The sequence below is a fragment of the Crocodylus porosus genome, unplaced genomic scaffold (assembly GCF_001723895.1).
Source record: "Crocodylus porosus isolate Cpor-Errol unplaced genomic scaffold, CroPor_comp1, whole genome shotgun sequence".
In the NCBI taxonomy this organism is placed as follows: Eukaryota; Metazoa; Chordata; order Crocodylia; family Crocodylidae; genus Crocodylus; species Crocodylus porosus.
In genome coordinates this window covers 48,146,975-48,165,923 of record NW_017728949.1, presented here as the reverse complement: position 1 = coordinate 48,165,923, position 18,949 = coordinate 48,146,975, and the positions used below count along the sequence as shown (strand labels likewise).

The window sequence follows — 18,949 nt, the reverse complement described above, 5'->3', positions numbered from 1 at the left end:
GGGGGGGGATGGAGCAGAGGTTCCTGCCATGCAGTGCCCTCCCAGCTGTGCTTTCTTGGTCTTCAGGTGGGCCAGACCAGCAAAGAGGGGGGCCTCCACTCCCCCTCCCCACCCCACTGCTACCCAGCTTAGCTGACGAGAGCAATGCAGCCAAGCCATGTCAGCCAAGCCAGGTAGTAGCAGGCAGGCAGGGGTGGTGAAGTGGAGACCCCCTGCCATAGGCCTCCTAGGACCCAAGCAAGCACAGCTGGGGCATGTCCTTGGGGTAGGAGCCTTCCCACCCATGCCACCCAGTGCCGTATGGCTTTCAGCCCAGGCTCCTGCCATCTTTGTGACACTGAGCTGGGCAGCAGTAGAGCTGGGGGGCCTCTTCTCCCTCATTCCCCTCCCCCTGTACTGGCTGACTCGCCTGACAGCCCTGTGCAGCTCTTGGCCCCAGCTCCTTCCTGCCCATGTCAGGGATAAAGGGTGGAGAGGAAGCCCCCACTGCACAGACCTGGTCCCAGCCCCGTGCCCTCCAGTCCCAAGCAACCACAGCAGGGTGGGGTGCCCCTCCCCACTCTTCCTCCCCCCCTTCCCCCCACTGCCGACAGCCAGCTGCTGGGGGGAGTAGAGGGGCTGCCAAGAGAGATCATGCTGAGAGGCATGTAGGAATACTCCCCACCTGGCCTCAGTCAGTGCAGGCATCTACACATCTTCTCTCCTCCCCACTGAATGGTGAACATCTGTTCCGTTTGCTCCAGGCCCTACCTACTTAGGTTTTATCTATTCTGTCTCAGGGTTTCTGAATAACTGTACCTAGCCCTGAAGTTGATAAAGAGCATAATGTTATTTCTCTCTTCTTGGAAGTTCAGTTTCAATCTAATTTAAAACAGAAATCACAACGACCACTGGTGTCTAAGATTATGGACTGATAGTATACTAGAATCTACAAATGTCTTTGCTTTGTTTTCCACAGTATCAAAACTTCATACAGTAAATGGCTGGGAAGAAATTAAACTTCATGGAAGATTTTACCTTAAGTAATCTAAGTGCTGTCATCCAACAGGTCCTACTCTGTTCATCATCTGCACAAAGCTGTTTCAGGTCTCTGGTTCCTCCTGATTTGTTAGGCTAGAAGGCCACAGCACATTGTTTAGCATTAATGCACATCCTGAAGATAATACCTGTTGAAATAAAAGCCACTAATTCTCCTATTTTATACCAGACAACTGAAACCGTTTAAAAAATAATCTTAAAGGTACTTAAGCTTACCTAAAAACTGAGGCTTGCCTTAATATACATCAAAATATTAAAATGTGTACCTTAAAGCAGAATCCATAGTTTGCTGGTGCCCCAGACATCTTTTTGCCTGCCAAAGACATATACATATCACTATTGCTGAATTCACAGAAAAACTGCAGATGCCTTGGTTCCTAAAAGGAAGAGCAATATAAAACATTAGGCTGTTCTTCCTTAAAATCAAGGAAGCAAATTATACTTAATATTTATATTGTAAAGCAAATACTGTATGTACATTTATAATACAGCCTATTTAAATGCATAATATTATATTTGGGAAATAAAGTTACAATCATATATAATATAGATCTGCAAAAAATTCTCAACTACTCAGTTACCTATCACCTGTCACCATGTGATGCAAGTTCCTCAACTGAGTAACCTTTGATGAATGCCAAATTTTGACCATATTTTAATATATAAAAATGCAGTTCTTAAGTAGTTAGGGCTGCTGCATGCACCACACCCTGATACAACCATGAACCCCTCCAGTACTTATATTCTGCTCCATCAATCACAGGTATACATTGTACCATTACTACATGTACCACAGACTTACATTTGCATTCATTTTTATCCTTCTATACAAACACCTTTGCCAGAATCATTACTGACTATTATACATAGTTGGCTGGGTTGGGCAGAGACTGTTTGGTAAAAGGTTACGTGCACAATGGAGCAATAGAAAGCTAGGCAAAAAAAAAAAAAATGGAAAAGTTAAAGTAAGGGTTTGTTGAGTTCTCTGGCTGAGGTATAGATAAATTGTATAAGGTAGCAGCAGTGCAGTAGAAGACAATTTTATCTGTCAACAGGTATGCATGAATCTTTCTTATATAATAAGATCCGATGAAAAAGTGTAATTGTTCACAGATAAGTAAAAGCACCACTTCACCAACCATTCAGGTTTGCATGCGTTTCGCTCCCAGTTACCATCAATCAGGCTCACATGTTCATTTCTCCCTCTCTCAATCAGATTTGTGTGTACATTCAAGTTTGTGCATATAGTGCATAAACTTTCATATGTAATATGCATACAGCTAAAAATACCCAAAAACCCCCCCAAACAAACAAAAAAATTAAACCATATTTTTTAAAGCTTGGGTAAAATTGTTGCTCTCCAGCCAGGGGCAGTGCATGTGTAGCTGCTCAGAGAGCTTTATTTTTTTTACGGGGCTAAAAACTTGGTAGCACTACAAAATTAATATCTGTCACAACCCACTGCTGCACAAGTTTTCTCCAGGCCCCAATCTTTTAGCAAGTTTTGTGCTGATAGACAAATTTTATAGTTAACAATCAACAGTAAAAAGAGTGCCTGAAGACAACATTCACCTATAGCCCAAATTCTGAAGGTGTAACTATTAAAAATGCATGGAGAGATACCAAATAAATCAACGGGCACATCTACATGTGCAATTAATGCACATGAATAAACCCCAGAGAATATTGCTCTGGAGCTTTCTGTGTGCAGCACATAGAGCCTCATAAGAGCAGCCCAGGCTGGCTGGGGACCCAGAGGGTGAGCCTGCCAGACCAGGGGTGCTCCGACAGGGCTCCATGTGCACATGGAAAATGAAACCCTGTTGGAGCAGCCCTGAGCTTCCTGCTCCCCACAGCTCTGTGTGCTCCAGAGTAGCTGGCTGGGTCACAATGGTGCTTTGATGCTGGGTCTGCCTGCTAGCTAGCCCATACTGAAGCACCATGCCCGAGCCAGCTGGGGCACTGTCTAAACATGCACTGCTGCACATGAAAAAACTCTGCAGCAAGGTGGTACTTTGTATTTTGCAAAACTACCCGGCTGAGGATTTTACTAGTTTTGTGTGCCATAGTTAGGGGTGCATGTGTAGACACTGAGATGTTTACTGCGCAGTTAATTAGTCAACTGCACAGTAACTATCTTGTGTAGATGTGCCCAGTGAAGAACATTTTTAAGGGCACAAAAACTATCCTGCTGGAAATTACTAATTGGTCACCTACATTTAAAAGACAGGAATTTATATTCTTTTTAAAGCTCATTTTAGAACACATTCCTAATTACTCAGTGGCACAATTATGAATAGCCATCTGATATATTTTTGTTGACAGGCTGAGTAGATAAACTGTTTGCTTTGAGGGAGCTGCCTTTTTCTCTCATCAAAAAGTGGAACATATGATTTTTAATTATGGTTCACATGTGTACCGAGACATGAAAATAGCATCTTCTTATTTATAAAAAAAATCCACATATATTGGCTTTGAAGACAGCTACAAAAATTAAATCAGAACTTATTTTTATAAGAGAACTAACAAGTTAGAAACCGTGTAGTAAATGTTATTATACAGAACATCTCTCCATTTCACGGAAGGACAACAGTATGCATCACCGTCTCTTTTACACAGGCAAGCTAGTTAGATGATATTAACTATGCTAGTCTAAAGCTTCAAAACAGCAGGCTTCCTGATAGTCCAGCTGTCTCAGTGACTAGAGAAATCCAGAAAAGGGCCACTCAAAATTTACCTGCTACAGCAGAGGAAAATGTCCCAAACTAGACTGAGCCAGGAAGCTGGGGGGCAGGGGCTGAGGGAGTTATGTTTGGGTGGGGGGGGTTTCCAGGAAGAAAAAAATATAGCACCAATGATGTCATTTCTGGAAAAATATATACTTGAAATCTGGGTCACAAAATTTGCAGGCACGAGTCTTTAGCTCCTAAAGTTTAAGAACTTTTGGAATCACTTTGCTTTTTGCATTTCAAAACTATGAAATTAAAAATATTCTTAGAAATTTAAAACAAAAAACAAATAAACACACTATTACAGCAATTACTGTCCCATTTTGTTTCTAAGTGCTGCTTCTTTCCTCTGTGGGTAACCCAGTCAAGGAAATAAGCAAAAAGAAACTTGTTACCTCAAGGATAACTCTGGGAATACAGTGACAGTTTGCACAAATATTCAGAAATACACAAGCCCTGAAGAATGGCATGCGTGCCCAAAAGCTTGCAAAGGAAGATAATTATTTGCTATTTTCTTGTTGGTCTAATAAAAGATAGCACTTCTGAACCAAGAGTTTTAGAGTTTTGTATTCCAGAAATACATAAGCCACTTAATTATTTGCATTACATAAACAGTTATTTCATTTCCACTGTATCCTGTTTAAGCATAAGTATTAATAATAAGGCATGCAAGCAATAAGTCATAAACAGTTGCCTGTGTTCTATTCAGAATCCTCAACAACTAGATCAGACATGTGGAATTTATTTTTAAGGAGTTAAGTTATAAATTAGCTGAAGGAAATCAATTTGTTAGTAAGAAATTCTTCCAGAAAACTACTCCAGTCTGGCCTTTCTTCGAATTCTTGCTTTCACTCATCTAAACCCACAATGATGCATATTTTGCCATAAAAGTGAACAATGAACATAAAATTTGGGTACAGAGAGGTTTTCCTTTGAATACTCATGGACTGTAATATAGTTCTAATGAAACTACAGTATATGAAGACACATGCACGTAAGTATATGACATACACTTGTCATATACTTATTTACCTCTGTGTTGCTGTTTAGTTTTACCTTTGATGTCCCTTTAGTAGAAAAGTATAGTCCAGATCTTCTCAGGAGAAAGTAATTTTTTTTCCAAGATTTCTTCCCTTGCTCCTTTGCATGCAGGTAACCATGAATTTCTGGATATGTGCTGGAACTGATGAACATCTGAAAGAAATTCCCATATGAAACATTATCCATATGAAACAAACTTTTGACTTAATAGCATGAAATTCCATCATTCTGGCCTGCTAATACTTCTTCAATTTTGTGATGTAAATTAGACACACATCTCAGGACAGCCTATTTATAACATCATGAGATCCTAGATTAATCTTTTAAACATGGATCTGAATCTTTCAAAGATGCATCAGAAAAGTACAGCTATAAAATGTGAAAATCAGAATCATGCATCTTTAAAGAAAGCCTTCTACAACTTGAAATATTTCACACAGTCATTCATTCAGGGATTTGTAAATTTAATTAGCATAATTAAGGAGCTAGTAAAAGCCATATCTCCCAATTTCAACTATAACCACCTGAAAAAAATGCTTGAAAGGAAGTTGAAGAGAGTAAGTTTATAGGAGGTTAGAACATACCATCAGTTTTGGAGTTGGCATGCATATCAGTATGCATATATACACTGCTTCTCTCTATCCAACACACACAGATACACACTTTGAATACTGACTCAAGATATCATTAAAACATGCATAGATCTTGAAATGCAAATTAAGATACAAGCACTTCAAGGGGGGGAAAAAGTCTGAGCTGTATTGTTTCCAAGTAAGCTAGCTTAAGAAGTTTTCCAAATCCTTGAAAGGATAAAAAAAAAACATTTATTTATACGAATACTTTGCAGATACCTACAGAGTATGTTGCCATAACCTTTTGTTCAAACGTGTCTCTACATTGTCACAAATATTGAAGACACAAGGAAGCAAACACCATTTATTATAACAGAACTGGCCTTTAGTAGACAGATGAAGGTACACATACTCCATAAAGTGTGTTCCTTATTACTTCAATGCATTGTCCTTGATATTTGTATTGAATTTTCCAAAGAGAATATATCATCCTTTTTGAGAGAATGCCCAAGGAACTATATGAGATACTAGAACACCTCCTAATTCAACCCAATAAACTGATTCAGTTTCAAGCTGGGGTTCTCAATCCATTTTTGTTCACACAAGTCTCATCTTGGAGTCTTTTGTGTCAGCCCTACAGCCCATTCAAAGGGTTTGAGGTACCTGGGAAAAGAAAAATCACTCTTCTGCACAACTGCCAAACTATTCCCAGCAAAATTAGTGCTCTCTCCCCTCTGCAAGGTGTAATATCATCTCTTCCTCTGAAATGAATGCTTTCAAAACCTCTCTAATATTACTCTGCCCTGCCCTGTCCTGTAGATCCATATTAAAGAAAGTGAGCTCTCCTGTGATCAGCACTCCATTGTTTCTATACAAGAACAAACAGCAAAAAAACCTAAACTATTTCAACTATTCATTTTCGCCTTCCCACCACATCCCTTCCCTCCTGCCTCTTGCCCCCCAAGATGAAAACAATTGCTACCCAAGGGTTTGACTAGAAAGAAAAAGAACTTCCATTGCACTGTTTCAGCAGCAATGCCTCTCTTGCACTGGATAACTGTGAGTGTGAAACATCTTAAGAAAACAAGGAACTTTATGTACTTGGCAATGCAGCAGGGGCAAGTTCTGCATTAGCAACTGTTAAGTTATATAATATTAAATTTACTCAGTGACCATTATAATGCCTTCATTCTTATTCACTCACACAAACTAAAGCTCAGGTTTGAAAATATGTTTATTTGAGGATGAGCTTTTTGCTGAGTGTTCCAGGTAAACTAGTTCCATGCTTTACAGCACTGTACTAGCAGCCTTCCAAGTGTCATAGGCCCACAAAGTTTTGAGCCTTTCGTGGAATGTCATGATGCTTTCTGGAATTTATTTTAATGATACGGTATGCATGATCTTTACATATAGGTAGCATCAAGCTATATTTAGCATTATCATTATTATGTCTGTATGAATTTTGTTTTTTGATATGAATGTAATTTTTAGGTTACTTATTTTGGCCAAGACTGCTTGGTAGGCAATGATTAACTTGAGCATTCCTCCCCTACTTACACTTGAGAAAAGTAATTGCTAAGAATTAACTTTTGACAGGGATATGTTTAGTGGCTGACAAGAGAAGTTGCAGCAAGCAATGGCAGGACAGTTAGAGGCAGCAGCTAGGGCTGTGCAAAGCTTTGGTCCCTGATTTGATTTGCTGGCCGAATCTGAATTGAATCAGAGAACTCTTTAATCTCTCCAAATCGAATTGGAACCCTCCAAATCAATTCAGACACAGACACAGGTTTAAACGTTTTTTCTGCATACCTCTAGGTAGCAGGCAGCTCGTGAATGCTGCAATGCTGGGGTACATGGAGCATCCCACAGGAGTGCAGGATGGTCCCCAGCACACTCGGCAGCAGACCCAGAAGTGGACCAGAAGTACTTCTGATCCACTTCCGGATCTGCTACCGAGTGTGCTGGGGAAGTACTTCTGGTCCACTATCAGGTTCACCACCAAGCATGTGGAAGGCCCCCCGCTCTCCTGTCGGATGCTCCATGCATCCCAGCATCGCAGTAATCACGAGCTGTGCCGGGTACCTTGAGGTATGTAGAAAAAACATTTAAAACTGTGTCTATGTCTGAATCACTGATTCTCTGAATCATCATTCAATCTTCAGATTCAGCCAAATCGAATCAGGGACAGCGATCTGAATCAACTAATCAAATCACTGTCCCTGATTCGAGGCAAATCTGAAGTGAATAGAGCCTGCTTCACACACCCCTAGCAGCAGCTGCTGTCTAACCTGTTGAGCAGAGAAGTGAAAGCTGCATTCTTATAACTTAGGGCTAAAAGAAAATATCAGAACAATGATTTTATTTATTCTTATTATCTGTCTATATCTCAACATAGTTATTGCTTACTTAGATTTGCTTCTGCCTTTATTATAAATCTTTTAAATTTTCTTTTATAACATACTTATTGTCAGTGATAATTGTGATTTCAGGGCATTCGACCACATAGGTAGGCCTCTTCTATGGCAGGGGGAACTATACATTTCTAAGTGCAGAAATGGAGGAGTGTGTTAGACTTCTAGATGGCAAAATCCCCTCTGCTAAGACCTGGAAAAATGTAGGTGTGGCAGGCTATTGGTCAGGAAGGTGACTTTTGGAGCACATCAGTTTGTTGGTGGTCAAGCAGCAGGCAGCAAAAAGTGGCTTGGGGCAGAAGGGCAAGCTTGAAGGTTTAAGAATATGTCAGAAGTATATCTCAAAAGGCACAGCCAGGCTGTGTCACAGTATGTCAAAGGCAAAGAGAATTTATAGCTTTGTTTGACAGTTCATCCCCCATAAAACTAAACTGATGTGCTTTTCTCCATGTTGTCTACCTCTGGCTTCCCCTGCTTGGTGTTTCAATGCTCATCTGCTTCCAGGGCTCTATGGATTATGTATTGAGAGCCCATTACCTGCCTTTTCTAGAGAAAGCTGGAGAACAAGAGGTAGATGTAGGCAGATACTGAGATGGCAGGGAGGAAAAAGATATGAGGCTGGCAAGATGACAAATCCTAGAAATGTCAAATGGTTTAGTCAGACACAGAGCCCACAGGAACATGAATACAACAAACAAGGTGGAGTGCACTTCTCAGGACTTTCCTACTCTGCAGCTGGAGGTGTGACTACAGCACGTGCAGGCACACCTGAGCTACTTTTAACCTAACCAGCTCAGATGCTGAAAACAGGCAAATTGTGGCAGCCTGAGATTCAGGCCCACAGGCCTGAGCTGACTCACAGCACTCATGCTGAAGCTCATGCTACTTCCACTTCTTAGCTGTTTGTAAGTACTTTGCTAGATTCAAGCCAGCTCACACATGTGTATGCACACTGCAATGTATCCCTGGACTACAACACAGAATCGCAACCTGAATTACTAGTTCAGCTTTTCTAGAGACCCAGGTAGGCTGATACAACGTAGTTTATACTCTGAATTCTGAGATTCTCCCCAAAGTAATACTGGGTACAAACATTTTTAAATGAACTGCCATGCAGTGAAGCACAGTTTACCAGCAAAGGTAAAATTCTGCAACAGATTTTTGGTCACAGAATCTCAATATACAGTAGCTTGCAAGCAAACACCCTCATTGGCATAGCTCTTCATATACAGGACCCGAGCTTAAAGAGGTTTTCAGTAAGCTGTTTTCCTGCATTGCTCAGAGCTACAGAAACTCAAATCTCCAACTGCAAGGTAACAGTTGGGTAAGACAGCTTCACTTCAGCAGTCTGAAGCACAGTTATGCTTATGCTAAGCACAGCATGTTATGATGTATTTAAGAGGCACATAACACTCTTTAGCCTGGAAAAGCACAGGCTCAGGGATGATCTGATGGCCACCTATAAGTTTATTGGGGTGACCACTAGTATCTGGGGGAACGTTTGTTCACCAGAGCGCCCCAACGGATGACGAGGTCGAACCGTTATAAACTGCTGCAAGACAGTTTCAGGCTGGACATAAGGAAGAATTTCTTTACTGTCCGAGCCCCCAAGGTCTGGAATTAGCCTGCCATCGGCGGTGGTTCAAGCACCTACATTGAACACCTTCAAGAGTAAATTGGATGCTTATCTTGCTGGAATCCTATGACCCCAGCTGACTTCCTGCCCTTTGGGCAGGCGGCTGAACTCGATGATCTTCTGAGGTCTCTTCCAGCCCTACTGTCTATAAAATCTATAAGCACTGCCTTGTGACACGTTATTATTCTTCAGGCACATTGATGGGGTTAAACACTGGTACTCAGAATGTATTTTATTCCTACAGACCACGTACAAAAGGAGCTTTGGGAAAGTTTGAAAGACTCAATGTATTTCAGGGCCATCAGAGAAGAAGAATCTCAACAATCTTCTAAATGTTAAAATTGTGCAGATTATATTAATGACTCCCAGGCCCTTAATATAACAATCTTCACTAGGTTCCTTGCTTCCTGCTGGAAGGATGTTGATGATAAACAAATTTCTTAATCAATAAAACAAAAGTGAAGAGCAATATCAAGCTCAGTCTAAGCAATATACATTGTACCCATATTAGTGCTTTATTTTAACTTGATAACCCTAATAATCCTGGAAAAGAGTGAGACCAAATCTCCATTGTTCTGCCTAGGATAGCAAGAGATTATATGAAGAGCCAGATTGGGAATAACACCAAACAAAATCTTTACTATTACAAGAAAAGAACAATGACACTAGACAGGGAGAATTAATTCAGTATTCAACTGTTACAAAAACATAAAAGATGACAGAATGGATAACTTAACTGGATTTTGTTGAAAGTGTGTTTCAGACTAAAGTATCAAATGAGAAGAAATAATCAAGGCACTATAAAACAACAACAAAAATTAAATAGGGAGCAAAACAACTCAGGGTAAGAAATGGAAGGGATTAGAGAATTCTTCATGGAACTGAGCTGATTGTACAAAAGGTAATAATAAGCAAGTCATTTTACTTTGTGGAGATGAGATATTTGTGACACTATTTGACAGTAGCAATATGAACATTATGACTTGGTCTGAACATATTTAAAAGCCTGTGGCTGTCCCCCAGGCACCAGGGAGCTGCAGCCTCTCTCGCCTACATCCCCCACTAGTGGGGATTGCTATGATGGTGGTAGCAGTGGGGATCAGAGATCATGGGAAGGAAAGAGAGAGCTCCCACTGCAGACACAGCACAGCAGCACTATGAATGAGAACCTTGTGGAAGTGAGAGCCAAGCCATGGACCTCAACAACCCCCTGCCACCTCAGTTAGGGAAAGACATTACACATACACCAGTTTAAGTGATCAGAAACTGGTTTAAACCTGTAACAGAACAGATGTTCAGTGCACATAAACCAGTTTGAAAATGGCTGAAACTGATTTGAGATAAGCCTGGTTGAATATAGTATCAGACTTAAGTGATTTGGGTCAAACCCGTTTATGCAATGTCTGTCCCAGCCTCCTTCCTGGTTTAACTTAAATCAGAGTCCTCCAGCATCCCAGATGCTTTGCAACTCTGGGCAGGGCTCTGCTCTCTGCTCCGGCAAGGCTGGCCCCTCCCCTCTGCTCCCTGGCTGCAGCTCTGGCAGAGACTGCAGATACACCAGGGTCTGCTAGCTAACTCCTGCTCCCCCTCCCTGCACCACTCCTGCTCAAACAGGGATTCCCCCCTCCCCTCTGCCTTACACAGACACCTCTCAGCATTAGCTACCAGACCACATGCTGGCTATGGTCCGTGCTGAAGAAGACAAGACAAAGATAGACAGGACAGTGTCAGTTTATGGCTTTTTGGAGCTAATCAACAGGTAGTTGGTTATGTCCCTCTGTTCCTTCCTTGGAAAAAGTTGTTTAAGAACAGCTTAAGCTAATAAGAGAGGCTTGGTTTTGCTGATGGGGTGATAAATGCTAATAACTCCCTGTGTAACTCCCTGCTGTTTAACTCAATGCTCTGTTATCAAAGGTGGGGGGGACCCCTCCCTAATCAGAGTGTCCTGCTGGGGCCTGGCCATGCCCCCCACCCTCTGCTCAGCACTATGGAAGGGAAGAGAAAGCTGCTATAGTGACCCCCAGCTTCTAACCTGAGCAACTGCCTGCATTTCTTCAGTCCAGATGGGTTGTCTCTTCATTTACAAACCACTTTAGCCTAGTGAGTTTAGACTAACCTAAGAAGACTAAATCAATTCAGGCTCAGAGTTTTTTAATGTCTGCCCCTAGCTCTCCTGGCTGAAGAGCATGTTACTAAATGCATTTCTGGTGACTTTTCAGTGCTTCAACCAGGGGCTACTGAATGACTGTCTACCCCTCACAATGCCATAAAGTGCTGTAGTGCTTACAGTGCTATAAATGGAGGCAGTGCCAAAACACGAGGCAGACAGTGAGTAAAAAAAGAAAGTATCTGGGGGCCAAGGGCTGAGGGATGCCAGGGGTAAGGGCTGAGGGAAAAAATGAACTGGAAGCTGGATAGAAGTTAGGGCCTGGATGAATCAGAATACTGGGGGAGCATCTAAATCAGACTAAAAACAGGCAGTAGTATGAGAAAACTAGTACCAGCAGTGGTAAGAAAACTAGAATAGGAGCCTTGAAGGAAGTCTTGGACTGAAAACAGGGATGGAGAGAGAAAGAGGAAAAAAACCTTGAATTTACACAGGAAACCCAAAGTAGGAGATGAGGACTGGGATGAGAAGTACTCTTAGCAATACAAAACACAGAAGCACAATGTATGAAGGAAGATTCTAGGGCAGTCCTCTCTCATCCTTCCCTCACTAAGCCAAATGCAGAAGGAGCAGCAAGCAGTTACCTGGACAGTATGTGGCATGGAATGAAAAATGTTCTGGGAACTGTACTTCTCTAGAGTGACGGTGGAGTTCTTGGATGCTGAAGGGAAATTTCCCTCCCTTCCCCCCCGTCAAAGCCCACGTAAGGAGGAAAAAAAGCTACTGATTTCAGCAGCAAAAAGGGGAATAAATACTACCCCCCAGCAGTAGTGAATTGTACTGCCACTAGAGAACTACTATTCCCAGAACGTACAGGCAGGAAGTGCAAGCCAAGTGGGGACTAGGGCAGTAGGCACTGCTCTCCTTAGGCAGCACCTGGGGCATGTGCCCTACTCACTAGCCCCACATTATGCTACATTATGGCAGAAGAAATCAGGCAGCAGTAAGCTTGTGGCAAACATGGTCTGAAAGGTCTGTGACCAATAGAGTATATGCCTTTCACCTAAGGTTTCCAAGACTCAAGATTCCTCAGCTGTCTATTAAACCCAATGTCAAAGTATGAGATGTTTCACCTCCCTCTAGTGTGGCTGTTCTATGTGGAGAATAGCTCCCAACTACTCCTATCAGTTTCTCTGTTATCTTAAGTGGCAGACAACTGGGCTATGAATCTGAAATTTCAGTATATGGAAGCACTCATGAGGGGCGTCTATAGGGCTGGAACTTTTAGAGGCAGGAAGGGGGGTGGTATTTATTTTACCATTATGAAAAATTGACTATTAAAATATTTGTTTTAAACCCTAAGCTAAGAGAGAAAGTTAAGTTTGCTAAGTCAAGCACTCAAAAATTAGGAAATGTCAGAATTCAGGTTTTCCATGCAGCCTTAAGTAATTTCCCTTGGGCAATTTTAATCTGCCGTTTCTTAACTTTCAAATGCTTGACTTTTCAACCTAATTCTGCTTTTAACTTAGGAGAAGGGTAAGAGGGAAGGGTTTCTGTGTGTAATATATATTTCAGGTGTCTAGAGAAGAAGTACACTCTTTCCTTTAATATATTCCAAGTGCAAGATGGTTTCATTGCTTCTGGAAAATGACTTGGACATGTGCTATCCACAATGCTTTTTCTAATGTATTCACATTATTCTTAAAAGGCTATTAAAAAGAAGCAGCTAAATTAGTCAACTCAAGGTTTGCACTCTGAACTCAAAGTCTACCTACAGAACCTGAATATCAATTGTATATATGGAAGAATGAGGTTGAAAAAAATAGAGCAATCCTCAAAACTGAAGAGGAAAAAGCATAATTACCAGAATAATTTCACAACTTCTAAATTGTGCAATTGTTATTGTTAAGTATAAAGAAAATGAAGTTTAACAATGGATATTTTGCATGGTAAAAAAAATTGTAGCCCAAGTCTCACTTCAACTGAAAATGTTGACCGTCACAAGATGCCATTCATATAAGAAAAAGAGAATATTGGATTCTACAAAAAAGCTTGGCTACTTCTGGGAGTTCCTGCTGTTTCTGATTTTGTGGCCTGTCATTGTATGGCAGGGTTTGCAGTGACTATTTTGGAGAATTCTTGGTTAAATGGTTGGCTGTGAATCCAGAAGAGCTGCATGAGCCAGTGGAGCCCTTCCAGCCCAACACTCCTAAAATCAAAAGCAAAATTCACACCGAGTCTAGGGAGATGACATGTCAACTTGGATAACCCAAGCCAGCATAAAACAGTCTCATTCTACCAATCCTATTCATATGACAAGTCTCTACTACTACTGGAAACTTAAACAGAAAGTACACAAACGAGTAAAAGCTAGCATGAAAAAATCTTTTCTTTTAAAAATGACTAGTTGTGTCATTTGCACGATTGTACAACTTGCTGCGCACATTTTAAACTACTAGCTTAGCATGCAATTAATTCAGCAGAAATAAGTAAGCTACATTCATTCATACTACGGAAGCAGAAGTTTCTTAAAGAGAATCATAAGTGAATCAACAGAACCTTCTACTTATATTTCTGAGACGGTCTCAGGTTAAAAATCCTTTATTCTATAAATTTTCTGTTCAAAAGTTACCATATTGAAGAAGAACCAGGAAAGTGATTTAATATGAGCTATGCTGACTCCATGCAGAATGCACGTATGTATGAATGTACACATGTGCTGTGCATTCCTAAAGCACATGAACATAAGCCATGCACACACACACTCACTTACACACACCCCGATCCTTGACTATTCAACCAATATACTGGACCCTTTTGTCCTTTTTAGGCTTACAGCTCTTTGGGCAGAGAGTGAAGCCTTCTTTCTCTTTGGAAGACATGGAAACCAAAGATGGTAACTCCAATAATGAATGTGAAGAAATGGTGTGAAATCAGAACATTTTCATATATTTTAGCTCTCTAATTTAAAGACAGGAGCCAAAGCACTTACCCCATTATTTTCTTGTACCAAAGGGCAAACAAAATGTTTAAACGCACAGAGAAAACATTTTACTTGCTTATGGTTCAAACCACAGAAAACTATAAGAGTTTCAAAAGTGTTGTTGTAATCACTTGTAAGCATTGGGCTGTTAAGACTAATGTCCCTCTTGATACTTGACCAAGCATATCACAAATAATATTGCAAGTCCATTAACTTGTCTTAATGAAAGAATCTAAGGAAACAGTAATATACTGTAAACAATCTATTGAATGGCTTTTGCTGAAAAGTGCATGATGGCTAGGGAATTCACAAGAGTATGCTGTACTTTGTTTTGTAAGTATTATTAAATCAATTTAATTAAGCAGACAATGCCATGTAAAAAAAAAAGTTGTGACTGAAGATATTCAGTTTTATAACTACTTTTGATTGATTACAAATCAGCTGTTATCATATGCTATGTACCACTTTTTTTTATTTTGAGGTCCTACTTGTATCTGAGTGGTCTATGGGCCTTGAATCTGTTCTGTGCAGATTTTTTTTAGCAGTTAAGTTTTAGAAAACAAGCCTTGACTATATTCCCTTTTAAAAAAATGATTAGGCCACCTTTTAGAACAAGAAATACTAAATATGGTTAGGACGAATTTTGAAAACTATGTACATAAAGTTAGGTTTTAAAATCTATATTTAAGGACTGAAAATGGTCCAATTTCCAAAGCTCAGTGCAGATACTCAGCAATTTAAAAATTTTTTTTATATTAGGACCTGAAATTGGCTTTAGGTACTTAACTTTAAAATTTTGATTATGCCTGGGCTGAACATTTTGATTATGCCTGGGCTGAAAATCAGATCTAGATTTTAGCTGAAATCCAATCATTAGATTTTATACATGGAAATTTATAAGAAAATTATAAATTTCATTGTATAGAATCTAATTACTTGGGGGTCATCTTAAACTCGAGATCATCTTGGATTCAAGTAAATACAGTAATTTGACTATTTCCTGTAGCATCAATGACAGCTTTCCCATGTGTCAATACTGATCATTCCAACTTAAACCAATGGCAAGTACACATATCACTGATGCCTATTACTTACACTGATACATATTCCTTGTTTTTTTAGAAAAGACAGCATGCACTCCTTAATGAAGTTGTTCAGTACGTCTCCTTGCCTAGCAAGGGACTGCTTGTTATTTTATAGAACTTCTATTTTATAGTTAAAATGTTGATTCCAGCAAACATTTACAATATGCTAAGCACTGAGTAAACATACCACTTCAGTATTTTACAAATGAACAAAATGTACTGGCAGAAAGATTTTTTTCTCATGCCTGTCTAAATTTTAATTTCGTTAAGTTTATGTCTTTACTCCTAATTATATCCACTTGTGTTATGTTAACTGATTCCTTGGTCTCCTTTATATACAGCACTGTTATAGATGTGCTCATTGCTGTTTCTCTGTCAGATAAAGTAGGTTTATTTAATTTTTAACTCAATTAATGCAAGTTATTCCACCCATTCCATTAACCTTTTGGCTACATCTGGTTCTTCTCAGAACTCTCTGATTTTCAAACTGAATATAACATTCCAGGCAATCATACTAGAACTGCATAGAGGTGTGATGTGAGATTTCCCATGTATCATGAAGGTAACATAGCTGAAATCATGCAAAAGATATCACAATCCTATCCTGTTGTAAAACCTCTTCCCACATGCTTATAACCAGAGTACCTGAAGTTCTGAGATATTTAGCTCTAAATTGGTTTACTTTCATGTAAATATTACATACCTGTAATATCTCTGTATGGCTTATAGCTCCACTTGTCTCATTTGAAAAAGAAACCATGTGTTCTGGAAAAAAACTCTGTTAAAATACAGAATGTTATTAATAAACATCTACAAAAGCCACTGGTGTAACTAGCGGTGGGCAAGAGGGGCACTGTCCCCAGATGCCAACTTAAAAGAGGTGCCAGAATTGCCCCTCACTTTCAGAGTCCACCCCCTGGCAGCAAAAGCAGCCTCCTGGCATTGCTTTCGCATCAGCACCTAGATGCACATACACTGTGTTGCTACTGTAAAAGCAAAAGCGAGGATTATATTGTGGACCATATTGTGGCTGAGGGAGCAGCAGCTGGGCACTGCTTCTGAGTCTCTGACATAAGTAAGACTCCTGTGAGTGCTCCCGCCCACTCAAAAACCCCACCTTTATAGTGACACTCAGCAGTACTTCCACTCTTTCAGGTTTTACTCAGGGTGCAAACCCTGCTCATTACATTTCTGATAAAAGCAAATACAAAATTTCAGATTTAAGTTGGGCATAAAATTAAAACCATCAACCAAGATACCCCAGAACATTCTCATTCCCAAAGGATGTAGGAAAGAATAGGGACGAGCCACTGAAATAGCCTTGCATTTGGCTATCTTGTAAATTCATCTGCCACGTTTGTGAAGGGAAACAAGACACTTTAAGGATTGATGGTAGTGAAAGGCAGATAACAGGGTTAAGGTCTGCTTTTAGTTTGCCAGGCACACCTCCCCTGAAGCCACAGTGGCAGATGGGGACAAGGTGCAGCTGAAGTGCCTGGGATGGCAGCAGACACTGGGAAGGGCAGGTCAAAAAGCAGGTGCAGGATGGAGGGCCTGTCCCTTGCTGCTACTGTCTCCAGATGACCCAGGCACATGGTGGAGGCCCAGAGCCATTCCTCTTCCCACACAATACTTGATGGGCAGAGGAGTGGCTGCAGGGAGCAACTGATGCCAGATGTGGCCAGGAACAGCAGTGGCAATAGGGAGGTTCCTCCTTCCTGCACCTGCTGCTTATACTACCTGCCTACTCCTTTCTGTGCCAGCTGTCTGTTCACCTTCTCGCTTCTCTCTTTTTTTAAGGAGTAGGGCTAGAAAGAGAAATCCATCCACCATCACTGCCAATGATCCTGGTTGAGCCCGACTTCCTGATCTGCATCCGGCAATCCACAGGTGGAGCAGAGCAGGAGCGGCTCTCAGGTTTCTTCCATGTCTGCATCAGCCACAGACTGTGGCAGAGGAAGATTTTTCTTCCTATGCCTGCTCCTAAGCAGCAGGGGGAGGGATGGGGATGGTAAGAAGCAGGAGATCCACCAACTACCACTGCTGCCTCGAGCTGAGCCCAGCACCCTGTACAGCTGCAGTCTCTTTCTGCAGCAGCTTTGGGGCTGTCCCTATACCTGGAACATCTGGGGAAAGCTGAGGCAGAAGGTGAACCTCCACAGCTCCTGAGCCTACTCCCTGCCCAGCTCCTTTGTGTCCCCCCACCAAACTGGGGGCTCCAGCTATAGGGAGAGGCTATGCAAGTTTTCAGGTGCAGGCAAAGACAGTGGCGAGTGTAGCAGAAGCAGAGGGCAGCCCCAACTACTGTACCCCACCTGGATCTACCCCTACTGGTTAAGCAGATGGACATATAGGCCAAAGCATTAAAATGGAACGTTTTGTTATAGTTTGTATGGAATTTTCCCTTCAATAAAGAAAATAAATGGAATAAACTGCCTAAATATTTGATTTGTATTAAAGAAGTTCAATTAATGTATTTTTACTTATTTTCACTAAGGAACAAACAAGCCCTCTTTTAATTAATTGTGAACAGTTATTTTATATGGTACAGATATGAATGAAAATACAATATAACAGTTATATTATGGATTAAAACCTCAGCTGAGGACTTCAGCATAGCTATCCATATTTATACTAACTGAAGAGTTGCCCCAAAATCCAAATATTATAAACCAGACCTTAGAAAAGGCTTAAATGAAAATTCCTCCAAAGTAGCTGATGATATATTAAAACATACACGTTTCTGATTCCTTTGAAATGAAAGGAATTTTGATTGGAGCCATTCAATTCCTATATACGCATCTTGGCCAGTTAGTTAGTGACAATCTATATTTTTCATATATATGGCTTCATGGCTGTTTTGCCAACAGCATTGGTCAGCCACAACCGAAAAACTGGAAATCTTCTTCCATGGCTCACCTTCTGAGCCCTCATAAACATCAAATAATTTAGTGACATCTCTATGAAGCAGAGAGATAGAAAACTAAGGTATAAGAGATTAGGTGATTTGCCTGAGGCAATGAATGTTGACTACGAGCAGAACTTAGATCTCCTGTGTCTTTCAGTGTGCATCCTGCATTTTTGCTCATGTCATTTGTCACTTAGTTACATCTTTGACAAAACTGATAGTTGATAGATTCTCCCTGAATTGCAAATGTAGGGGAGAGATTTACTAGTGTCCCATGGCTTGACAAAAACTTCCTTCAATTCTCTGAATTTCAAAAGCTTCAAATTTCTTGAAATTTAAGCACAAGCCTAGAATCTATTTAACTTTCTTTCTATGTGAAAAGGGAGTATTTTTTCAGTCCCTTACTGAGTCTAAGGCTCCCTTATCATGAAAAGACCTG

The 18,949-nt window shown here is 40.6% G+C and overlaps 1 protein-coding gene across 1 annotated transcript in view; it reads right to left on the bottom strand.

Moving 5' to 3' along the window:
- The window catches only part of GRB14 (growth factor receptor bound protein 14), a gene marked incomplete at its 5' end in the record, with an annotated part of 130,160 nt that overhangs the window by 21,961 nt on the left and 89,250 nt on the right, over positions 1–18,949 (bottom strand). Inside the window, 4 exons of the mRNA XM_019553543.1 lie at positions 1,018–1,113; positions 1,305–1,415; positions 4,824–4,961; positions 16,306–16,380. Coding sequence (XP_019409088.1) covers positions 1,018–1,113; positions 1,305–1,415; positions 4,824–4,961; positions 16,306–16,380 — 420 coding nt within the window. The remainder of the gene's footprint in view (positions 1–1,017; positions 1,114–1,304; positions 1,416–4,823; positions 4,962–16,305; positions 16,381–18,949) is intronic.